This window comes from Podarcis melisellensis (genome assembly GCF_964234715.1).
Source record: "Podarcis melisellensis genome assembly, chromosome: 5".
Classification (NCBI taxonomy): domain Eukaryota; kingdom Metazoa; phylum Chordata; class Lepidosauria; order Squamata; family Lacertidae; genus Podarcis; species Podarcis melisellensis.
This window is the reverse complement of record NC_138537.1, coordinates 62,378,666-62,404,467: the sequence shown is the minus strand read 5'-3', so window position 1 is coordinate 62,404,467 and position 25,802 is coordinate 62,378,666. Positions and strand designations below refer to the sequence as shown.

Here is a 25,802-nt window from a genome sequence, read left to right as displayed (position 1 = left end):
CGTCAGGGTGTCCCATTGCGCCAGAAGCTGTTTAGTCATGCTGGAAAGCTGTCTGTGGGCAAGCGCCGGCTCCTCGGCCTGAAGCGAGTTGAATGCCACAACCCCATAGTCGCCTTTGACTGGACTTCACCATCCAGGGGTCATTTACCTATTTACCTACTCCCACATTAACCTCAACAATATAGTTGACCGAAGGTAAGCATCCTGTGTGAGACAGCCATGGTTTCATTTCTTAGGTACTGTTGTTTCCCAAACTATATAATCCAGCAACAATTTAAACTACTGAATGCTCAACACACTGCCATTTTCAGGATTAAGCCACTGCATTTCCTCTTTGCAAGGGAATATACAACCACAACTATCTTATTCTTAATATTAGCCCAAAGGAAAATGCTTAGAAAAGGGCACTCTATACAACTATTCATATGCAGAGGGACAGAAGCTTTTGCTCCACACCAGAGCAGCATTAACTATCCTCACTGTTGATTCCCTTCCATTTATTATTATTATTATTATTATTATTATTATTATTATTATTATTATTGACCATACACTACATATAAACTATCGAACAGGACAGAAGCTATTTCAACAGTCCAGAAAAAAACAAAGGGTTTTGAGTCCAAGAAGTTATGACTAACTGCTCATCAATGAGGAGGTTGTTATCTTGGACGCAAGACCCAGCAATATTTTTCAGGCAGGACACAACATAATAAAATTCCAATTTAGAACAAGTATAGGATCTGAGAAGATCTACAAGAGGCTCGTTTGTTGTTTACTAATATCAGCGTAATGCAAACCAGCACAAGGGACTTGCCTGTAGAGGACTGAGGATGCAGTAATAGTCTTGAATAATTTTGGGTGGAAGATCCTGTAGCACATCTTCTTTCATCCTTCTCAACAAAAATGGCAGTACTTGCCTGTGCAATGCTTCCATTGCAAGAACACCTGCAAATGCCCACCAAAGGAAGAGCATATGGATCAGCAAAGCCACTGGTGTCTCACCCACAGCAGGATTAACTTTCCCCAAGAACAACAGTGCTTCATTAAGCAACAGAACTTGCTTACCGGCCTCCTGTTCTCGACCAGAGCTCCGGGCATCTCTGCTTGCTAAGATGGGCTTGCTATAGCGAGCTGCAAACTGGCGCTCAGTACCCAAAAATCCCGGCATAAGGAAGTCAAACAGTGACCACAATTCTAAGACATTGTTCTGAAAATAGGATAAACCATCATTGTTTTTAATTACGGCAAACTGGGCCAGTTCTCACGCATTTATTTATTTCAAGAGATAGCGGGGATTACCTGAATTGGTGTCCCAGAGAGGATTATCCTATAATTGGCAGTCAACTGTTTTATTGCTTTGGACAGTTTTGTTTTTCCGTTTTTGATGACATGGCCTTCATCAAGAATACAGTAGTTAAATTTAATATTTCTAGGAAAGAAAACACAACTAATCAACTTAAAATAGCTTTGAAACACACAGTATCTTTCAAAATAGCAGGAAGAACTATAGCTTTTACCTGAAAAAATCAATGTCATTTCTCACAACATCATAGGAAGCTACAATTAGGTTGTATCTTTTCACATGGTGCTGCAACCTTAAGAAGATAAAGTATAAAAAGTAGAACTTTAGAGACAGCAACAAAAAATAAACCTGTACAATTATTTTTAGTACTTTTCGCATAATCACAGCAGAAGGAACTGTCACTGCAAAGCAAATCTTAGAGCCAAGCTACTGCAATATATTACAGTACTTACCTAGCCCTCTCTGTGGGAGGGCCAGTATAGTGCAAAGGATTTAGATACTCTTTGGAACAAAATTTGCCCACTTCATCCACCCAATGGCCTGTGAGTGTGGGAGGGCACACCACTAAGGATGGGAGTGGAACACTATCGGCCATCTTAGTTCTTGCATATTCTTGGGCCCTTTGGAGAACAAAACCAAATCACAAGAAATGTTACATCTTCTATACTGCAGATATGTTGATGTAAAAACTGACTAGCCGTAATTGCGCATGCTACCTGAGACAGTGATCTCCTGCAAGAATACAGATGGACTGCAAGGTTTTACCCAAGCCCATATCATCACAGAGGATTCCATGAAGCTTGTATTTGTTGAGAAAAGCCAACCAATTCACACCTTCCTGTGAACAGAAAGGAAGAGGAACATAATTTAGGCTTCTGTTCTTATGCCCCCTAAAAAGGCCTCCACAATTATTAACATTTAAAATACATTCACAGGCAAAAAAACAGACAGCAAGTAGGCTATATAAAGTGAAAACAAGAGGCAAAATTGAAATACATTAAAATTCTGGTGCAAAAAAAAAAAAAGTCTTACCACTCATCTAGCAAAAAGAAGAATAAAAAGTATTTTTCTCCCCAGTAACCACACCTCTTGGGGGAGTATTAATGCTTTTCTTAGAGATTCTGCCAGAAGTAAAAGCTCAGTCCTCTCCTCCCAGCCAGACCTCTGACACCTTTAATGTTAACATTATACCACTTCATGAAACTGCCAGCACTCAGAAGTGTGCACTAGAGCCACGAATCTGATAAATATTTCTAAAACGTCTTAAGTACAAAAAAAAGCCACCTAGTATGGTGCTTGCACAGAGGAATTTATTTCCAACTCTGCTCATGTTTTTTATGATTAATCTCAGGAATCTTATTAGATACAATTCTTGATCAGTAGAAGCTATACAACTCTACAGTGGTACCTCGGGTTAAGAACTTAATTCGTTCCGGAGGTCTGTTCTTAACCTGAAGCACCACTTTAGCTAATGGGGCCTCCTGCCGCCGCCGCCGCGCTGCAGCTGTGCTATTTCTGGTCTCATCCTGAAGCAAAGTTCTTAACCCGAGGTACTATTTCTGGGTTAGTGGAGTCTGTAACCTGAAGTGTCTGTAACCTGAAGCATATGTAACCCAAGGTACCACTGTACTTGCATTTTTTCCAGGTAGGCATTAATTGGAAAATGTATTTTTTTTAATGTTCAAGTCTTTATAAAATTATGATTGGAAGCAGTGTTCAGAAGACCAGAAACTATATGATTTTCATATCAGGTTCCAAAATACAAATTGAAATAATAATAAAAGCTATTCAAACCAATCCACAAGACAAATTTGATAAGGAAATTATGTGTGTCTTGAAATTAAAAAAACTTCCCATAAGAATTTACCTGCTGATATTTTCTTAGTTCTGCTTGAATCGGTACTGGAATTTTATAATTTTCAAGTTTTTTCCCATCCAATAATTGTTCCAGAAAATGGCGCTCTTTGGCTTTAATTTTGATTAAGTCCTCAGGCATATTTGGTGGGTCTGGAATGCCAGCCTGAAACAAGAAAATATATATTTATATGTACAGCATCTTGCATATTTAATTAAAATAAGAAATAAAGTTCATGATATGCTAATAGTTAATTTTAATTCATGTTTCAACTCTATCAATACTAATATTCTACAAAAAGCATAATGAAATCACACAATTTGAAAGTATCATTAACTTGAAGTAACTCAGCTTTCAGACTTTTAACACAGAATAGGAATTAAACATTCAAACAAACTACTGCCTTGCAGTGTAATTTTCTTGAAAATAATGCTGTAGAAGTGTGTTCAGTTCACAATTAAAAAATAGTGATGCTTCCATTACATGATCTACTCAGGAATCGGCAGATAAATAGCAATCAGAAGAAAAAACAATTACCATAATGGCCTGAATATAAGCCTTACTTTTTTCCAAATTCCGACCGTGAAAAGTTAAATTCGTGACCTTACAAAAAATGGCTTTTAGGATATCCCTGCTGAAACAGACATACGGTAAAATGGAACAGGTGTGAGTGCCTGCAGAATTTTAAGGGAGCGGCTTATATTTGGGTATTGCCTTTTTCGGCTTATTTTCGGGTGCGGCTTATATTCGGACTAATATGGTAATTAGTTGAGATTCCTGCATTGCAGGGCATTGGACTAGATGACTCTTGGGGGGTCCCTTCTGACTCTGTGATTCTATGAATTGGGAGAAAGGTAAGTCTCAATGAAGTGCAGGTGTTCAAACAGAACATCCCCTGAACTCTACAGATATATAGGTGTTCAAAGCCTCAACAGCTTCGTCATCTAACATGCAGGTTCCATTATTTATATAGCACCATCTGCTATATACACAGTATATATACACACAGATCTATTGTGTAAGGTAACCCACACAGTGATCTGTACAGGATGCTTTAAAGACGAACTTATGTTGCAACCAAACAAGGAGGACAAACTGTACAGAGAAGTGTTTACCCAAGCAGATTAAACTATGACCAGGCACTGAGAATTCATGTTTTAAGTGTCATTATGACACAGTAAAATCAAAAGAGTTAACGGTGATTTACGGGACACAGAAACCCACTTTGTCAGTTTCAAGCCTGCCTCCTTTAAACTGACAAAAGGTGAGGGAGGAGAGAGGAGAATGTAAAGGACTCATTTATCTTTTCTACAACACTGACTTCTTTGTATGCTGTTATGTTTCTTGCTATTCCTGAGTGGTTTCTTGATCTTTCAGTGTTAAATTTCACAGTCATAATAGAGATAGTTTCAGTGTTTGCAAATGCACAAAGACAAATTTAACTAAGAGTCTAGAAAGGTGCTAGAATCAAGAATGAATCGAACATCGTATGGAAGAATGCATTTGAAATTCAAAGTGAATATTCAATCCAAGTATTTGTAAAATATAATATTCCAAGCTCCAAAACTTCATATTTTAATCAGTTGAGAAGATTTGACACAAAATGCATTACTTGCTGAATCCTGAAACTTTTACTTATTTACCTAAATAAGATGCAATACTGAAAGACTGCTCCTTTCTATCACTATATGCCAATACGCTTTTTACAGGGCTCACTCACTGACTCTCTTCAGTCAAAATGAAGGACTTTGACTTACCTCAAGAGGCATTAATCTAATCAGCGTAGCAAAGCACTGGGTGGCCATGAAACGCACACTGTCTGTTTGATCGCTCATTCTGCCCAGAACTGGAACCACAAGGAGAACTATATAGGGAACAATTCCGACATCTAGCTGTTCCATTACACCTGGATTAATAATTAAGGAGCTTCTCTTTACCAGTTTTGGAGCCATTTCCACAACAATAAATCCATCTTATCTAAACCCAAAATGCATCTGAACAGCAATTACTGAATCACATATGCATGAATCTTAATTTCTGAGAGCAGTGTTGCCCTTGTGGAATGGGGCTTTCCTGCCTCCCACTTCCTAATGCAACCCCTTCCCCCCTGAAAATATGTATTTTTGATGCAGCTGGTCCAGTTATGAATATCTGCAACCCCTGAAAACTTCTCACCTTACATTTTCTATTTTCTCTTCAGATAGTTCTTCTTTTACAGGTCAGATGGTACATTTTTAAAAAACTACCTTCCAGCTTAGTGCTAAGAAAATGGCACCAATATAGAATTTTCTATTGCTATAGCATTATGTGAAGTATTCATCTTAATGGATTATAACATTTTTTTAAAAAAAGGAAACAGGGTGGAACTTTGGGGCATATATAGGGGAGGGAATCCCACTTTTTGCTTTTCAATGATCAGAGGAAGACTCATGTTGCATAGATGCAGCATGGGATTGGATGCAGGCAGCCCTGCATAAGCTAAAGAAAGCAGACCTGATAAATGCTGTATTAGGCGCAGCCATGAAGTATCCGCTGCAGTGAATTCCTTCCATATCAGTGTGGCGCAGTAATTGCTGTTATGCTTTCCCTCTCATCAGAGGCATTCTTCCTACCACCGCCCGCCCCTTCCCGAAACACAACTTGGAATTATCAGGTTCTTCAGGACACAGTGGTACACTCACCATGGCAACCACAGCGAGGACATGTGTGGACTCCTGATGATGCTACTTCTCATAGTGTTAACTGTACATTACTTGAATTCTGGCTCCCATTCAAAGGGCCACATGCAATTTTCAACCTGCACACAAGAACACTTCAGGCTATCCCCACACAACTCATGAAGGTCAAGGGATCTCTGGTGTCTTTCAGCACAGCCTTCACCAAATGCATAAATTGTGGCGATTAAAAAAAAAATAATTAGACGGAACTGGGATCATATTAAGGCTGGGCAGCTATGAGCGTGGGTACATGATCTTCTCAACTACTGAAGCAAGATACTCTCATGACTTTGTGGAACTGAAAGCTTGAGAATAAGAGCAACTGGAAGTCATGTACCTGGGTCAAGGTAGAAACAGTCTCTGGTCATTACTATCAAAGTTAGTGGGTTACAGAATGGTTTCTAGGACACTTTCTCTATACAGGAGTATCCAGTGTCAATTTACAGACATTGGACTAGAGCTCAAACAATTATTATGCATTTCCTTAAAAAAAAATCTTTCTTCTACCAAGCCTGGAATCAGGTGATCATATATACCATGTTAGTAAGAAGCTCCAGTTCAATCTTGCAGAAGCACTTGCCCTTTTGAAGAAACTCCCCAGGCTTCACAAAACTTACTAAATCTTCCCCACGAAATCATACATCTGGAGAGCATTTCAGCACTTAAACTCATACATGAATATCTCTTCCTTAGAATCAGGAAAGGATACAGGCAAGAGCTTCAATTGCACCCTCTTGCTTGGTACTGTCATCAATTGCTCCCAGCCAAGGAAGAATCTTTTCCAAGAAAATGTGCATGGTTTCCAGGGTGGCCACTTTGCTCATTACACCTACACAGCGAGCAGCCATGTGCCTCACTGCAGTGGTGGGGTGTTGAAGGCACATACAAAGGTAAGGCAAGTGCTGGATCAACTGCAAAGAGAAATCACAGCTGTTTTAAAACATACCGAATGCCAACCATGAGTACAGTGGCACCTTGGATTACATACGCTTCAGGTTACAGACTCCGCTAACCCAGAAATAGTGCTTCAGGTTAAGAACTTTGCTTCAGGATGAGAACAGAAATCGTGCTCTGGCGGTGCGGCAGCAGCAGCAGGCCCCATTAGCTAAAGTGCTGCTTCAGGTTAAGAACAGTTTCAGGTTAACTACGGACCTCCAGAACGAATTAAGTACATAACCCGAGGTACCACTGTATTCTATTTTGCTAAATACTGCAACCTGCATAAACTCAAAAAAGAACTTTATGATAATCACACATAGGGCATTAGGTGCTTTTAAGCTACTTGGCTCCTAGAACCTCTGTACAAAGAGGGAAATGTGTAATACTAGTGTATAGTTTTATATTAAGGATGGAATGAAAATCGGAACATATTAAGGTGTTTGGCAGCTTAAAATATTTTGGGCTCATTTCAGAAGGTACAACCATAACTTAACTAAGAAGTTCATTTCAAGAGACCATTTCAGTAAAAAATGGAAAAAAGCAAAGTATATGTCTCATATCACCTCTTGTAGAGAAATCATATTATCTGCGCAGCAAAGTTTACAATGAAGGATGTTGCATCATTCCTAACAAAATAATGAATGTAAAGAGTTAACTGAACTGAACAGAATGGTGTTCCTGCAAGGAACTAGAGGGAACAAAAGTAGCCCAATATCAACATGGAGATGTATATGTTTGGGATGGTTTCTAGTTTTATGTTCCAAATCAAAGGCATCAAAAAGGGCGTTCTGCTTTAATTGGTAATTTAGTGAACATGCTGCCTCATCTTGTTATCTCATAATCACAGACCAATAAGAGTGTGGAAAATTACCTCAGTGGTATTGATGGTGCAAACTTGATGGAAATGCATGGCTGGTGTAAATAAGAGGTCAGTGAGTGGTTGTTGGAGCTGCCGTTGTTTGGAGTAGAACAGCAGTAAGAGACTTAGGAAGAGGACTGTAACCACTTGGGGTCTCACTTTGAAAATAACAGATTTAAACACAAATATCCTAAACTTCCTTCATAATTGCAAGCTACTGTTGCATAAGCATTTTTCCTAGTTTAGAAAACATGCAAACGCCAAAAAATTGTATTCTTGAACAGCATCACTTATGTTATCCATTTCCAAATACCTACATTGGCAATTAAAATTGTGTTAGAAATAAATTCAAAACATTTAAATTACCAAAGGGTGAAGCTGAGCATCCATAGAAGCTGCAGTTGTTTCAAAAACCTGTAGAGAGTTCACTAATTCCTGGGCTGGACCATCTCCTTTATCCAAGAGCACTTTTCTGTCTACAAGAAGCAATATCATATTATCAGAAGAGTTTCAGAATTCAACTTCTAGAATACCTATACCTTAAGAAATACACATACCAAAGTTGTCTATGTCAATACTGTTCCTTAAAGAACCAACCATAGCATCCCAGAGATGTGGCAAACCCACGGCCATTTCACATCCAAAGTGTTTAGCAATAGTGGATAAAGCAAATTCTGCTCCTCTTCTCTGTACAACATAAGGCTTCTGAGCCTAGAATTTGATAAGGTAAAGAGAAGGGTTATGAAGCAAAATAGAAAAGTTTTTATCCAACCATACAGCCTGCCCAGAATAAATTAGACTGCCCTAGACTACATATCAAGTTGGAAACAGAAAGCAATCACACTTACACAGAGAGAGAGCAAAGTAAGATCAGCAAAATTTTGAGGCAAAAATTGCCACTGATATAGGCCTACAAGATATAAATCACTTCTCTCTCAACAGAACCATAACCACGAGAGACAAACACAATACGAACAAGCATCAGATTAATGTCAAAGGCTGTTGACTGAAAATGCATGTGATCAAGGAACAGGCATAACTGCTAAATCTTCACAACTAGTTGACTATTTCCAAAATCAAATGAGATTCCGTAAATGGTTTTCAAGGCCAGATTTGCACGTATGTTCATTACTGAATATCTGTGTGTGCAAATGGACTATCATTAATCAGAGACAGATTATCTCAGATAACCGTGCTTTCAAAAAATGAAGCCTATTCAGAGTTACAATGCATTGTGTAATCAACTTATGCACATCTTGTGTGCTAACCAGTGAATAGAAGTAAAGACACCAAGAAAATACTCTAGAAAAGCATTGCCAGAAGCATTATTTCTCTGTCCTTTCTTTTTAATCCTCTATGTTTTCTATTTGTTGTAAACTGTAGAAACTGATGTTGACACATGCTGCATCTGGTCACTCACTACACATACTCTATTGGCTACAGCATGGTATTTATTTCAAGCCTAATTTCAGTGGTGGGACGGGACACTGAGAGTGCCAGGGAAGGCCTGTGAGGGTGCATGGGCACCACATTAGCATCTCATGCTATACAGGGTCATGTACACCTGGAGTGGAGCACCACACAATGACATTCGCAAGAATGAAAACGAAAAGTTCACACCCACTTCGTCAAGCTCTGTGGTTACATTTCCACTACTGCTTGTAGGTAGATCTCCAATTTGGGCTTTGGGGGCCTTTGGTGTAGGACCTCGCCTGCTTGTGATGGCAAATGCAGCTTTCTGATGCCTATACAGTGTGATTATACCTCTGTGCTTGGTGACTGTATGATGCATCCCATCTCTTTCAGAATTAGTTCCTACAATAAAGAAAGGTGGCAATTAAAACATTTTTTCACACCCAGGGTGCAATTATGCTAATAAAAAACGGTGAGGGGAAACCAGGAACATATGTTTTCCTCTCCAGAGGATTGAGAGGGTGGGGAAATTCAGTTCTCTGATAAACTCTGGAAATTCAGTTCTCTGATAAACACTTGAGATGAATTAAAGAAAGGGGCAAGATCAAAACAGAACACTAAAACCATTGTTTTGAAACGCACATCCTTAAAACAAAGTGGCATAATGGGGGTGGGGGTGGACAATGAAATTCAGATGCACATTATTTATAGAGAGAAATTAAATAAATGATATGCCTAGATGTTATTCCTCCCTCCCACCTTGCCTGGAAGAGGGACTTGGATACAGGATCTCCTCTAACACTTTTAAACTTCCAGGGTGAGTGAGTGTTCAGATAAGGACAGCAATTTCTTCTCCACGCAGTGACAGTAAATCAGGGTAGGCTCAAACCCAAGATCTACTTCCTCAATCTCTTCTAGAAGCCCTGACCAGGACTTAATCCATGGATAAAAACACTAATGGTATTCCCAAGAAAGAAGTATGTTCAGAAAATGAATGTTTACCTTCCTATAAGGAAACTTGAAGCACTGCAAGCGTAACACAATAAAGTTGCTGTTCATTTAGAACGTTACTCTCGTTAAAAAAAATATCACGGTGCCAAACACAAGAATGATCAACCAGTGGTCAGTTGGTACCACCAGGTTAAACAAAACATTTTAGGAGTTTCTGTAATATTTTCCTACTCTGAATCCAAAGAAAGCATCATGAACAGTACCAGGCAAAGATGCTGATTTTATTGCTAGCTGGAAAAACTGCTTTGACAGTCTGTCAAGGATTATTCAAATGCCCCAAGCTGTTTTGGACAGCCTCTTTGTAGGTTTCTCTTCTACCAAGTTACTCATCCACAGAATAGCACATAACCTACCTTTTGAATTTTCATGGCTGCTCTGAGGTTGGGCAGGGCATGATGCTAAAGGAGTAAGATGCGAGTCTACACAGAGAGAACTGCAAAGATTTTTTATGATCTTTGAGTTGGGACAGGGAGATCTTGTCGTACACTGCTGAAGTAACTTTGCTATGCACAAAGCGGCATGGTTTTGTACTAGTGTGTTCTCTTCTTTCTTCACAGCCTCCATCAGTGGTTTTATGACAGGGTTTAGTTTTTCTGGAAGTTGTTCAAGATTCACAACAGCACAGGCAGCAAAAGTATGCACTCTCATCTGCAATGTTTGCCATTCCTGGTTTGTTTCTGAAACAGTCATTTGGACTTGTTGTCGTTTGCTTTCTAGCTGCTGCAGAACTTTAGGATTTAGATCAAGAGAGGATGTAGCTTCATTGAAGACAGTAGTGACCTAAGAAAATGAAAATTAACCCAAAGCAACACTGCTCTATTACAACAGAAAGGAGGACAGCAAAGTTTGCTGGTTTGTTTACACATGGTGCTAGAAGCTGATACTTGTTTTTTGCTTGCCCCCCCCCCCCCCCGGGGACAGGTGATACTGTACGCTCTACCTCCAGAAGTAGCCAAGGCAGGCAAGAGTACATGTAAGTTCAAAATAAGCCTCCATAGTAAAATTATAGTAAAGATGCTTAGCACACCCATTGCAGTGCTCAATGCGTTCTAGAGAAAACTGCCAGAGATATGGCAGTGGTAAATGCGAGATAGTCCATAATACCCTGGACTAAATTTTGTCCAGATAGATCCATCACTAAACACTGATGCATCGTTTCCCCGTGTTTCCATGTTTCATAAGTATGATGAAAAGGAAGGCCTTAATTATGAGCTGAGCCGTATGTGACCCTCTTAATGAGGGTGTACCTATACTTCAATATCCTTCTGCCTGTTCTGGAATCTCAGTATGAGAACAGATCCCTTTTACCAGCAGACAGAAAAGGTAAAGGAGGACTGAGAGGCTTGCAGCTTATTCTGTTGCCCTAAAGAGGGTAGAAGCTACCATATACTGACTCATTTTCATTTTTTTGCAGTAGTAGTACCTTGCTGCCTTAAGACAGCAGTACAGTGGTATCCCGGGTTACAGACACTTCAGGTTACGCATTTTTGGGTTGTGTACCATGCTGAACCCGGAAGTACTGGAACGGGTTACTTTTGGGTTTCGGCGCCCACCCATGTGCAGAAAACCAAATCGCAATTCGTGCATGTGCAGACGCGGTGCTGTGGGTTGTGAACGTGCCTCCCACATGGATCAGGTTCGCAACCCGAGGTTCCACTGTAACTTATATTTTTTAGTGGCAGCTCCCACCTTGCAATTAGGCGATTGCCATACTATTCTGTTCTTCAGTGCTTTTTTCTCACAATTGGAAGTGGCTGCAGCAAATACTTAACGAATTACACATCGATTAACAAAATGCATCAAAGAAAACTAGTGTACTCTTTACAAAACACAGTATGCACATGTCATTCTCATAAAAACTTAACTGTTGAAACTTTTTTCCTGGGGTGAGGGGATTAATACGGTCCCTTCTGTGAAATTAAGATCTGGCCAGCTCTGTTAGTGGTGAAAGATTCACTGAGGAAGAAGTGCCTTGCTTTGCTTATACGGTCCACATCTACAAGCCAGACACCTCTACAAGATGGAAGGGGATTTCTCTCTGAAGACTGGTAATACGTTCCACACTATATTTATTAGTAATATGCATGGGGGGGCAATATCTTTCTGTGTAGGCACAGGTGAATGCTTGTATGCTACCACGGCTGCTCAAGCTCTTTTTTACACTGCTCACCTAAGGATTGGAGGCTAGCCCTTTCATTGAGTCACTCACCAATTCATTCGCTTGATCTATTGTAAACACACTGCAGTTTACTCTGCTGCCCATGTCAATGTTTGCATCAGTGAAAGAGGAGATGAGTTGTTTACATTCATTTTGCATTCGGGTGAAGGGAACAGCAATTTCATCATAATACAGATGCTCAGAAAGGACCCCAAGCAAGCGTGACTGGACAGCAGTAGTCACTTCTTTGTTTTCCTGAAAGCAAACACCATGTTGTTCAGCTGTCAAATTAGCTATTTTAAGTGCAAGCAATCTTCATTGTCCTTGAAGAATAATTTGGGTTTGTAATTTATTTATTTTTAACAAAAACAGGCATTTCCAACAACTGCTTATAAGGGGCCAAAGAATTGATGCAACTAGTTCTACATGTCTAATACAGCTGATGGCTTATTATCAAACTGCTAGTCACCCACCCACTCTAATCCATCTCCGAGAAGCTCTGAACGCAGTTTTCTCACTAAGTGCATGCCTAGCAATACATTTTCAATCACAGTCTATGTGCATCAGGAGTACTGAACACAGCCCTGTCAGCTACATGCTTTCAACATTAAAATTAGCACCTTGCGTAACAGCTCATGACAGTATAAAGAAAATGTAATTCTGCTCCAAAAATATAACTGAAGCTTAATGTTTTAACTTTGAAAAAGCATGCATTTTTACTGAAGTACATGTCTTACCTTCTGCAAGGAAGCCCACTCACAGATTACTAATGCAACACTAAACCTCTGCAAAGCAGATTTGGAATTCAAGTGGAAAAGCAATAGCTGGGCTAGTGATTCAGCTGGTTTTATTTCTTGGGAAACGGTATTCACACCTTGATCACAAATACAGCAGCAAAGTGCTCCAAGCAATCTGGAACAACAATCAATTTTATATTAGTTACACTTCAAGTAACACACTGTTCTGCACAATCAAACTTGAAATATGTTAGGAATAGCTTGTCTATAAACTCATTTATTTTCCCAAAAAAACCCTGTTTTAAGATTTTCAGTAATAAACTGACTTTGCTGCCATCATCCGGGCTCTCATAACAACATAATCCCTGGTTGCTAGATCTTCGGCGACACTTTCTGCTCCAGCAATATATTCCTGTACTGCTTCTTTAGTCGGGGTTTGACCTTGCCGCACCTTGCCACCTGTCTTTTCCTATGAACAAGATATAAAAAGTTGTTGGCGCAAGCCTCATTTGCTTTCACATCCTACTCTTTTGTTTTTAAATTTGGGCTACAGATATGAGAAAAGCAGCCTTCCATTACAGATACATTTAACACTACAATGTAATACCTTTTCAAGTCAAATAGTATTTAGAAAACAATCCTGACTCTTACCGAATGTATATAATTTCTAAAAATTGCGTAGCTTAGTCTTCAATACTACTAACCCTTCTGGTGCAACCCCTGAGCTTTGAATGGTTTCAGGCTCCATGGTTCTCAAAGTAAGAGGCAGCCCTTGCCAAAAAGTGCAAGCATTTAGTTAGAAAATGCCTAAGCTTGTGACATGCACAGTTCAGATTGCTCCATAATATAATGCAACAAAATAAGCAAAACACCACCCAAAGGAATACAAGTCTCTTCTGACCTTTGATCTGGCTTTCACTTCTAGCAACATATTTAAATCAATAGGCAAATGTGACGGCTGCATCATTAAGCAGAGCCAGGCTCCCATCCACGGACACGCAGCTGCTACTACATATTGTATGGAAGCCTTGCTTAGTAATTCAAGCCACACCTAAAAAAAGGAGAAAAACAATATTCACAGGATTATAAAAAACAACAACAACCCTTCATATTCAAACATCTTACATTACCAATTTCTTTAAGACTTTTCTGTGCACATAAAATACATCCACAATTTTCACCAACATATTCCAAGGAACAGCATTTCACACTGCATGGTACAAATCAGATTTGACCAATGCTAAAACTGAACGATAGAACATTGCAAGACAGCATCCGCACACAACCACATTTACAAACAGGGCAAGGTAAATTTAAGTTGCAAAAGGGCACATACCTTATGTATTAGTTCCAGAATTTCTTGATTGCTTTCTAAAATACAGAACTGAAATATATGTCTTAGCATGTCTTGCAAAATGGGAGTAAGCCAGGCTGCAGAACTCTAGAAACAGCAAATAAGAAATTATCAAAGCAGATTATTCTAACAAAACAAGCTTATTCTCAAATAAGCATATCAATGGTTTTTATTTTTAGGACAATAAAGCAATATAGCTACTGTTTTGGTGAGCAAGCAAAAGTAATTCCTTTCTCACTTGAGTGTGCTATACACACAGTGTATGTGAGTGGTAGAAGTTTACAAATTAGTTCTCATACAGTTGGAGGGACAACTCTCCCCACTGGAAGCCATACTGGAAATACAAAAACTACACATCAATGTATTTTTATCCAATAAAATACTAACCCTTTTGAACCAACTTAAAAAAATAGGGGAGACTTTTAAAAGTGAGGGAAAATGAGAAGATGAACAAAGAAGTAACTGATAGATTAGAAAGGGTCTGCCAATGTCCAGAAGACAGCTAGAAGGTAAATAACTCTCACCTGATCCTCTGTAGATAATAGGGTAAACAAAGTTTCTAATGCTGCTTTTCTAACAGATGATATTGTATGATGTAGGAATGGCCACACACGTGGTACGAGAACTGTGAGTGATTGCTGAATACTAAGGTAAGTGTGGAAGGAAAAAGAAGAAGATCACATTGTAATTCATATTCGCTTGTATTCATATAAATTTATAAAGCAAAATCAGTGCTGCTGTGTAGGTATGCTGACAAGTAGAATTCATTCTATATATTATTAAGACAAGGTATTTTGAAAACAGTGTATTTTTACATAAAAATTAAAATTGTGAAAAGAATTAAATTACCTGCATTTTCGGACCTGAGAATACGTCAAAAGGGATGAAAGAAGGGTCATAATGCTATTTGTGGAAGCTGTTAGATCGTCTAGTTCCAGGAGTGCATCCCAAAGTACATTAAGAATAAAGGGAACCTAGATTATAGACACAGAGATGAAAAACACATGAGGTGAAGAGAGTTTCATAAAACATGGATTCCTAAGACTTGGTTTTTCCTTCAGAAGGGTAACAAAACATTTAAGTGTCGGTGTGCTCTACTTACATTCTGTGGCTGAAGATGCACAAGGCTTTCCACAACTGGTACTAAAGATGCTGCAGCAACAGCTCTAACGTCGTCATCCAAGTCTTGCAGACCTTCAGTTATGGCAGGCAATACTTTAGGCAATAAAGTATCAATTAAGTCCTGCAAAAGCAAGAATCCTTAAGCTGAAGATCAATGGTCAAAGCAAATTCTAAGCCTGTAGGCAGGATGACTGTTCCTTTTCAAGCACACATAGACTATTTTCACTTTAGGTAATTTAGCATCATTCTGCCTAACAGCAGACTCAAGTAAGCTGAGTGTCTATCAGTCTGAAATGGAGTCACTCAAAATATAAGGTAATAGTTTCAACATACACACAATATTCTCTAAGTGCACAGAAGTATGCAAGTCACAAGAACACTAAGAAAACAAAACAAAACAGAACAGAACAGGGTGACAAATACCTGCAAACTCCCAGGAACAACAGAATTTTGATGGAAATTTGAGCTCAACAAGGAGAGACCAAGGGGCCAAAGCTCAGGCAGACTGTGTGAGTCTATGAATAATATCTATGGTTGGGACATGGTATGTTAGGGTGACAGCTGGATAAAAAGAAAAAGAGGGGAGGGAGCGTTGGCCTGCTGGAGTTCCTAACATCCTCTAGTAAGTATCTGGGAGATGTGCATGTGGGAAACAATAAAGGAACGTTTTTCTGCCCACCTCTCAAAGTGGGCACCTTTCTATTTCTGTCTTAAGGGGTGAAGTATACACCAACACTACACTGCAAGTTCCATTATTATTATTATTATTATTATTATTATTATTATTATTATTATTATTATTATCAACAACGAAGGAAGCATTACCTAGTCTTATCATCAAAGAACATATTTCTAAGCCAAAACAAACCCCATCCTCCTGGTGGGTACTGATCAGGGCAGGAAAGGCCCACAAAACCGCTCAGTAGAGATATTCACATACACATTGCACATGTTGGCACAATGCCACTTTATACAGCAGCCAAGACTTTGAAACCAAAGAAGAAACAATAGCACCTTGAAGATTTAAAACCAATTACCTGACGCACTGCCAAAGCATACTTTATCCCCAGCAGGCCACCATGTCTCACTTCCCACTGCTCCTGTGCCAGTAATTTTAGCAAGATAGCCACAGTTTTATGAACTCCACTCTCGTTCATGTACTTCAGCACTACGCCCAACGTCTGAGCACAAGTCTCTCGTACTGGAGCCACAACCTAAGGTTTAAAGGGAAATAAACACACCCAGTGTAATAAAACAAAGGCATCAGAAAATTGAGCCCCATATGCAAATTAAGGCGTCAAAGATTGATACTTACTTCATCTGAAACAAAATCACCAAATCTGTCTAATGCAAACACACAAAGAAGCCTGATAGCCAAGTCTTCCAGCCAGTCTTGGTGTTGTTGTGTCATCTGTTTAGAAAAAAGGTAAATTTTGAAAAGGTGAAATATTCAAGATTGTTACTTACATTTTTAGTCGCTTCCTGACAAAAAGTTAACTAAAAGTGACTTACTATATAGTTCCAACATTAAAACTAAATATAAAAACCAGAATACAATAAAAATTTAAAACAAACAAAAGGCAGGTCTAATATAACCCACCCTACAAAAAAAAGGCAAGGAAAGAGCCAAGATAAACCCAAAACTCTCAAAATGAAGGTCCAAAAGCTAGCATATTAAAAAAACAAAAACATTTTTGCCTGGTGCCAAAAAGTAGATAATGATGGTGCCAGGAAATGACAGTGCTTTCTGTAGCAACCTCTCTCAACACTTCATTATTTTTATGACAAAAGAACAGCTGAGAACTCTGCACTACAGCTGAATGTACAAATGCTCACAATGAATTATCTAGGTTTGCATATTGATCTTACCTCTTCTATAGTGCTGTCTCCTATTTTACCCCCACTTTTTCCATGAGCTTTAAGTACCTCTCTTAGTCCAACACCTGCACCGTGCCGGATCTAAACACAAAACAGATTAAGTTTCTAGCAGTTTAAGAAGAGGTTTCACAACACAAGATTTATTTACATACATGCAGGTCTCACTATCCAAACAATGCATTCTCAGGAAATCATTTCTTGACAATTTTCATTGATTCCTATGGGAAAATTTCTAATGTGTTCCCAACTACAGAATTGAGATCCCAAAATGATGAAACAATTTATGAAAACCCTCTGAAATCTCGCAAAAGACAAACCAGGAAGGAAAAAATGCTCTCTTATTTGTTCAGTCTCCCCCATTTCCTCCCCTCTCAGATGGTTCTGGAAAACACCTCCCAAAAAAGTAAGCCTTGTTAAATTGCTTATTTGCTTACGGTACTACACACAGGTCTGGCTGTTTGGATAACTGAATTGATGGTGTGTATAGTGAGGTTGGGTACTAATAACTCATGTTTGGGCAAGTGAATTCTTGTGTAACGAGCATTCGGATAGTGGGACCTGCCTGCATTCAAAGCACACAGACCTTGATATGCCATGGTCCATTTCACCCTGAAGGGAATGTAGAGCTTGAGGGGGCAAAGGTCCCCCCATCTCTACACAATTGTCCTACTGTATCCAATGCATGAAAAGGGCATCAGTGGCCTTGAATGTCAAGATACCTTAAGATGGTTAGAACTGCACAGAATGAATAGAACTGAACTGATGTTATGGTCTGAACTATTCGTTAGTGTCAATACAAATAACTTATCAATTGAAAACAAATGATTAGAAAAACTGCCCCAAACTCAATCTTGAAAGTGTCTATTCTTTTCAACCCAATATAACTGAAGACAGCAAGATTATTATTATTTACCTCCCATGATGGGTTAAAGAGATCATTGCACACTTCTTCACAAAAACTCTCCAGAGGCCATTCGTTGGTCTAAAAGAGAGACATAAATAATACGGACTATTACCACTGTCACCAACTGAATCACTGGACAAAGTTATTGAGGTTGGATTTTGCTGTCAATTCATATTTTTATGAGGGTATACACTACCTCTTCTGGCATATTCTCTACCAAAAGTCTGGAGTCGGTTGCAGGTTGACTGATGATAACATTTGCAATTTTTCTTCTCTTTTCATCAGGCTCACCATCAGTGCTATCATTGCTAGAAAGAACAACGAAATGTTTAAGTACCCAATTGCTTGACAGAATAGTTACTTGTCACATAAGTTACTGTACTCACTATTAGCATTTAAAGATTGACTATTTTAAATGAAAGTGTCTAAGACCCCTAACAGAGCAACTATTGGAAAATTTGGGCATGCAGGTGCAAATATAATATTGAATGGGAATGCTTCCAAATCAGAAACTTACAGTATTATATTTGAAAATATAAGAAAAAAGATTGGCTTTGATTTATCACTAGATTCCTTGGTATTATTTTACTACATGAAATAAAAAATTCCATTATCAACTTGTAAGCAGCTGCTAGGATAGCTATAAATCAGACAGAAACAAAGGGATACATCCTCTTTAATGCAAAGGATGCAGGACATGCACAATTAATGTAAGTTAGATGGAAAACAGTCTTATCTATATCTAACCAACCAATCTTGCAATGGAATGGAATGGAATGACAAGGTTCAAGATATACACATGGCACTGGGAGTACTGAAAAGGAACTAATAAGCCAACTTGTTGCACTGTAGAATACTCTTTCAGGATTTCAGCTAGGCAACTTTCCCAGGATACTCCATTCCTCCACCCATCATATCAGCATTCTGTGGCTATTAAGAATGTTCTGCCATCATGGAGCTGTTTTTAGGGTTTTTGTATTTGCGCAAACCTTTGGGTTTCCTCAAGCTTGTAGATACCTTCCTTGTACACACAGAAAGTGCTGTTTTGGCCTCATGATCAATGGCATTCACTCCAGAAATTGAGAAATAGAGGGAGGGTGTTTTAGTATGCCTATACTGATGTACTTTTGTAAATCAATCTTCCAAGCTTGGTGCCCTCTTGATTGTTTTGGACTACATCTTCTATTATCCATGAAAATTGCTCTTTCTGGCTGGGGCTGATGGGAACTCTAGCTGAAAACATCTGGAAGGCATCCGGGTTGAAGAAGGCTGTTTTAAAGTATTTTATTATAATGGCAAAGGTAAAGGGACCCCTGACCGTTAGGTCCAGTTGTGGATGATTCTGGGGTTGCGGTGCTCATCTTGCTTTATTGGCCAAGGGAGCCAGCGTACAGCTTCCAGGTCATGTGGCCAGCATGACTAAGCCGCTTCTGGCGAACCAGAGCAGCGCACAGAAACACCGTTTACCTTCCCACCGGAGCGGTACCTATTTAGCTACTTGCACTTTGACGTGCTTTCAAACTGCTGGGTTGGCAGGAGAAAGGACCGAGCAACGGGAGCTCACCCCGTCGTGGGGATCTGAACCGCTGACCTTCTGATCGGCAAGCCCTAGGCTCTGTGGTTTAGACCACAGTGCCACCCGCGTCCTATTATAATGGTAAGTAAGTTCAAATTGATACAGTACCTCTTCTCATTGGTTTCCACCGCATCTCTTGACTTCTGCTTCGCAAACAACTTGGCCATTCTTTTAGCCTTATTTTTCTGCCTGCTACTCATACCAGCTCGAAATTCTGAATCAATCAACTCAGCAGCTTGAAGAGTCTGGAAAGATACAAAGGTTCAATGGCTACTCTGGCTTAGATTCAGATAAACATGATTTGAGTTCCACTCACACAAAATGTTATTCATGCCGCTGTCTCCTTTCTGTATCCTCTCGTACCCAGCATCACTTCTGGGTAGCAAGGGATTCTTTGAGGAGTGCAACACGAGGCATGTATGGCTGAAGTGGTAACAACTGGAAATTCAGGACCACTTTGGGTAAGTAGCTTCTATCTGAAATTTAAAGGAGGGCAGACCTCCCCCCTCACCTAAAACTTTCAATATCATCCTCCGTCAATGATTTTTACAGTATGTTACAATAAATTACTTTATTATATATTTTCCTAAAGCTGAAGTTATGACAAACATAGTATTTGAAACTTAATTCTTTACAATGTCATATGAGTCTTTGCAGTCAAACAGTCTAAAATTTTACCTACAGGTTGTTTGTGAACAAAAAATGATGAAGTAGGAGTGTAGTCCAAATCCTCATCATTGAACAGGTCTTCTGTGTTCATTCCAATGGCAGCCCCCATGTCAAGGCCAAGCTTCTTCTGGAGCAGCTTCCTCTGTCGTGCTATTCTCTCTTTGGGATCAACTTCACCTTAAAACGTAAAACAGTCTTTAATCTCATGCTTATCCTTTACTAACATGAAAGCACTAAGCACATTTTAAATCTAGAAGCAGAACCTTTACTGAAGAATAACTTCTATTTCTCCGCTTCTTTCAATATATACTCTTCACTGCCACACTTTGTGTCTGAAGTATATGTCATCTTGACTAGTATAGAAAGTTTGGTTTAGACATAAAAATGCACATTTATATATTAATATGCTATTTAAAATATTTAATTTTTGCTATTGCCATCTGCAACATGGTGTAAGAGGTAAATTTCTGCCTCTTTACTAGTGCTGCTATATAGACATTTTCAACACTTCAGATTGTTTTTATAGGTATGGCTTATAAACTAAAAACACATGAGCAATAATCCCGGGACCAAACTGAGAAACAGTGCAAGAGCCATAAGAATATAGGAAGAACTCCAATTTTAGACATTTCAGATCTTAATATGGCTTGGTTGGGTATCACCCACAATGATACTGTGTGAATTCTTTCATGCATTTAGCTTCCAAATGTGGAAGGAGTGATACAATTCGCATCTAACACTAAGCCAATGCAAATGTGTGCCTTTCCAGAGTGAATTGTTATTGCTGCTCTCCTCCATTAGTCCTGCTGCAGGTGGGCTACCCATGGCTTGGCTTAGTATTATATGAAATAACCCAGGCTTATGGTTTGTCATGAGCTCAGGTTTGGCTGTAGTGCAAAGCCAAACCATTGTTTACCCTCTAGTACCATGGCAACAGCAGGTCCGAGAGGAACACAGTGGGTGTGATCTTCTCTCCATCTGTTTGCTTGTTCATGCTAAGACATGCTTTGGTTTAGCATTACATCTGAACTGCACCATTGTATCTAATGTAGTTAAATAAACAGATTCTATTTCATAAATCTGATATATTAGTTGTAAAACCTGAGTAGACATATTTAATCACAAAAATGCAGAGACTATAAAATGTTTTTAGTGATTTGAGATAACGAAAGGTGGCAGACACAATGAAAACAATGTAGCTGAAGTATGTGGCACAGTTAATGTATTAAAGGAGCAAGTACCAGATGTATCATCTTGAACCTCGAATTCTGCACCAGCAGACCCAAGAAGAGAAGCACCATGCTTTAGAAGTCGGCAGATATCAAATCGGTCAAAACGCAACCGATCAGAGGCGGAGGATTCTTCCACTGGACTTTCGCAGCCATGTTCTAAGTAAAGGTTAACAAAAAACTTAGAATGAGATTAGTGAAGTAACTGGTTCAAAAATTTACAACTGCCATTCAATGTTGTTTCACTAACGGGTCTAAGCAAAGTGAAGGAATAGGTAACAGCCACATAAAGTACTTCATAGTAGAGAGGAGGAAATTGTGTTCCATTATGGCTTTTTTGTTGTTGTTAATAACCAAACATACAATGTTGCAAAGCAGGTTTAGAAAGACGGCTGCAAACAAAGTTTAACAAAAATGTATTTATATAATAATAATTTATTATTTATACCCTGCCCATCTGGCTGGGTTTCCCCGGCCCACTTCACAGTAATACTTTTAATTCTCTTGGGATCACCTTGCTTTGGTCGTGGAGTTGGGTTCCATTCTGGTACATTTTTCACTATTGCTTCCACAGCTTGTCCAGCTGCAATGCGGGTATCCCAGTTTGTACTCCTTAAGTGTATCAATACCTTTAAGAAGTTCAAAAATGCATTCATTATGCTCTTTGTTTCCAAACAGATGAAATTAAATTCAGCAGCCACCAAATATTCTGCACAACACTTATAAAAGAGCTTATAAAATATGATTGATTAAAAGCTAGTCATTGAAATAGAAAGTGATTAAACACAGATCACCATTATCTTTACATCCCAATAGCCTATCTAGTTTACTTCTGTTACATACCACTTGATTTTTTTAACAAAATTATTTGTAGTTTATAAATGCCCCCCCCCCCCACTTTTTGATATATACATGTTAAGCAATGGTCTGGTTCAACTAGCTTTTTTAAAAAAATATGGACACTAATAATTCTCTTTTCTTCCAGAAAGTCATAGGGTTGCTACTTACACAGAACACTAGATTAACAAATTTAAGGATTTAATAGCTATTTTTACTCAAAAATAGCTCAACAGCATGAGGCTCTCTGCATCTCAGCTCTTCCTGAAACCATCTGTTTCTACAGAGGATATTCAGTAAGAACTTAAGAATCTGCTGGATCAGCCAGTGGCCCATTTAGTCTAGTATCCTGTTGTTACAGTGGCCAACTAGACCCTTCTAAGTCCAAAAGCAGGAACAGAGTACAATAGCACTCTAGCCACTTGTGATTATCAGAAACTGACAATGTTAAGTCACTTCGTTAACCTATCACAGGACAAAAGCCAGGGTGGCACAGAGGTTGGACAGCCCATTTACAAAAAGTCTGCAATATGTCCAGCTTACTTCTGTTATTTTTATAAAAATGCCATGGACGAAAGCAATGGTTGTGTTCCACAAAAAATTAGACAGTAAATTCTGTGGATTTTCAGTAATGATCTTCCCTAATAAAGTGTTTTACAACTAGTATCATAACAAACAGCCCCTATGCAGAGAGGCTTTATCAATTAAAGCCACAATCAGACACTCACACACTTGGGAATAAGGTACATTACTAAAACTTTATTCACAGCAGACATGTACAGGATTGCCCTGTAAATACAGAATTCTAACACTGACTTATATGCTATCTAAAGTGTTCTATTAAATAAATTAACAAAATGCACCATTAAATGTATTTCGGTATTATTCAACTGATTCTAACTTAAGGCCTTCCACCATCACCAGGTATTTAAGGTTACAAAAATTCACATTTGGCTCATTTTGATGACAAGGAATACCTCCAACCATAAGAGGCTAATGGAGAGCGGTGCTACTGCAGAACAGGCTTTCCAGCACTGATGTCATTGCCATACACCAGTATGGGGGAGTGCAGGGTGGCAGCAAGGTCAGGAAGGTGTTGGTGTACTGGCAGAATCAATCCAGCAGTCCCAGAGGTGAACCTGAGCAACTTCTGCCACCTCATCCTGGTACACAGCAGCTGAGGGGTTACAAAGTCCATGGTGGTACCCCTCCCCCTGCACTGCCTAATCCTGGATCCAACATTATCAAATATTCAACAAAATGCTTACTTTAGCTAAGAGATTATGTAGTTCATGTGGATGAAGTTTCACAACCTCCCCAAGTTGTTGTGCAGCTGCTTTCCTTGTGACTGGTGTTGTGCCAGTGTCCAGTAAGATAAAGAGACGATCAAGCCTAGTATGGATGACAAAATGAAAATAAATATTTAAAAAATGTATCTGCAAATTTTGAGGCAACCTATGTTCTAAAGATCACATGACTAGATAGCTAATTACAGTGCACTGCATTGACTATATTAAAAAAGGAGTTTAAATACCATGGGACTAGACCAGGGGTAGTCAACCTTTTTATACCTACCGCCCACTAATGCATCTTTCTTGATGGTAAAATTTCCTTACTGCCCACCAGTGCTGCAGTAACATGTGCCATAGAACCCCCTACCACCCACCTGGAATCCTGAAACAACCACTAGTGGGCGGTAGGGACCAGGTTGACAACCCCTGGACTAGACTAACAATTCGGATTCAGTCACATTTCTGTCACAGTAAAATGTAACCATACAGACATCCAGATCTTTAACATCAGGTTGACTTCAAACAAGGTATGCTGTCTCTGAACATTTTTACTCATTATCCTTGACAGTATGAACTGAAATAACTGCACAAAGAACTTCACAATCTGCCCAAAGCAAACTACCCAGTATACTACTTTGTAAAGCAAGTTGTGGTTATCAGGTTTGTTGCATCTTCTCTCTGCCTCTATTTGTAAGCTGCTTCTCACTTCTTTTTTACTATATAGTAAACTTACTTTATAGTCATTTTTAGCATAGCACTTATGCTATATGGCTGCTTGAGCAGAGGTTGGCTTAGTGATGGACTACTTAACTTAAAATACTTATAACTAAGCACAGCCTGCAACATATGCACATTTAATGTGTGTGTTCAGTTTTACATGCAAGGCAACTTTTTTAAAAGTGTGGGGTAGGATGCGTCTGTGAAAAAAGACCTTTGCAATCCCTCCCACCATTCCATCAAATGTGTTTTGACTATACACAATTTTGGTTTGAGGCATGATGCCCAGAATAGATAGATAGATAGATAATAATTTATTCGGCTATAAGCCCACAAGCTGCCCAGAATGTAAACTCCACGTAAATTGTGGGCTTACTGTAATACAGAGATAAGGAATCCAAGTAAGTATTACTTGTAAGTCTACATTTGAATGTCATTTTCTAGTTTAATTTTCTAGAATGCCTCTTTAAGAATTCTGCCATAGGGGTCTTGAAAATGGATAAATCCTATAAGCATGCTGTTAAGGAAATGTACACATATGATCCAGCCAGCTTGGGGCTTCTTTATTTGATGATGATCTTGTAAGACAAACTTTCACCTTTGACTCTTTATGGAATATAATGTTTCTAGTCACCCTGACCTGCAGGGGTAAAACTAAAAGCATTACTGCAGCACGCTTTGTATCCCACCCCACATTATTTCATTTGTTAGATGCCTACTACAAAAAATGTCATAGCACCTTAACATTTAAAAATACAAAGGCTGAAAATAATCGTAGACTTAATTATAAAGCCAACAGAAAGAAACTCCACCCCCTCCAACTTTATATAAAATCACAATTACTAAGACTTTAGCTAGCTGAAACACCAATAATGACAAAGACATCAACAATCAAATGCCTAAGAGAAAAGGAAAGTCTTTGCCAAAAATATGAATGTAGGCAATAAGGTGAGTTTCACTAGGGAAAGTATTCCACAAAAGGGAGGGAAACCACTGAAAAGCCTCTTCCTTGCTGCTACTCTCCAAGTTTCTGCTGGCGGGGATACTCAGATGAGGGTCTCTTAACAATTATCTCAGATCCATGTAGGCCCATGTCAGAAGAAACATTCTGCCATGTATAGGAGTCCTCACTGTGCAACAATTACAGGAATAGAGATTGAGAACTCCTATCCATATTGTAGACATATGCAATACACAAATCAACCTGTATTTCTGCAACTAGAAAGTGC

The 25,802-nt window shown here is 39.0% G+C and overlaps 1 protein-coding gene across 1 annotated transcript in view; it reads right to left on the bottom strand.

The window, feature by feature from the left end:
- The window catches only part of BTAF1 (B-TFIID TATA-box binding protein associated factor 1), a 40,385-nt gene that overhangs the window by 6,378 nt on the left and 8,205 nt on the right, over window positions 1–25,802 (bottom strand). Inside the window, exons 2-32 of the mRNA XM_081911619.1 lie at window positions 23,833–23,956; window positions 22,242–22,356; window positions 21,740–21,886; window positions 20,512–20,675; window positions 19,938–20,074; window positions 18,450–18,561; window positions 18,263–18,331; window positions 17,341–17,430; window positions 16,787–16,882; window positions 16,509–16,685; window positions 15,452–15,592; window positions 15,199–15,323; window positions 14,874–14,994; window positions 14,332–14,436; window positions 13,897–14,046; window positions 13,322–13,464; window positions 12,996–13,170; window positions 12,310–12,513; window positions 10,454–10,880; window positions 9,301–9,491; window positions 8,234–8,387; window positions 8,043–8,152; window positions 6,588–6,789; window positions 4,919–5,067; window positions 3,174–3,326; window positions 2,023–2,144; window positions 1,759–1,926; window positions 1,521–1,598; window positions 1,303–1,432; window positions 1,069–1,210; window positions 818–948 (exon numbers count right to left, since the gene is read on the bottom strand). Coding sequence (XP_081767745.1) covers window positions 818–948; window positions 1,069–1,210; window positions 1,303–1,432; window positions 1,521–1,598; window positions 1,759–1,926; window positions 2,023–2,144; window positions 3,174–3,326; window positions 4,919–5,067; window positions 6,588–6,789; window positions 8,043–8,152; window positions 8,234–8,387; window positions 9,301–9,491; window positions 10,454–10,880; window positions 12,310–12,513; window positions 12,996–13,170; window positions 13,322–13,464; window positions 13,897–14,046; window positions 14,332–14,436; window positions 14,874–14,994; window positions 15,199–15,323; window positions 15,452–15,592; window positions 16,509–16,685; window positions 16,787–16,882; window positions 17,341–17,430; window positions 18,263–18,331; window positions 18,450–18,561; window positions 19,938–20,074; window positions 20,512–20,675; window positions 21,740–21,886; window positions 22,242–22,356; window positions 23,833–23,956 — 4,552 coding nt within the window. The remainder of the gene's footprint in view (window positions 1–817; window positions 949–1,068; window positions 1,211–1,302; window positions 1,433–1,520; window positions 1,599–1,758; window positions 1,927–2,022; window positions 2,145–3,173; window positions 3,327–4,918; window positions 5,068–6,587; window positions 6,790–8,042; window positions 8,153–8,233; window positions 8,388–9,300; window positions 9,492–10,453; window positions 10,881–12,309; window positions 12,514–12,995; window positions 13,171–13,321; window positions 13,465–13,896; window positions 14,047–14,331; window positions 14,437–14,873; window positions 14,995–15,198; window positions 15,324–15,451; window positions 15,593–16,508; window positions 16,686–16,786; window positions 16,883–17,340; window positions 17,431–18,262; window positions 18,332–18,449; window positions 18,562–19,937; window positions 20,075–20,511; window positions 20,676–21,739; window positions 21,887–22,241; window positions 22,357–23,832; window positions 23,957–25,802) is intronic.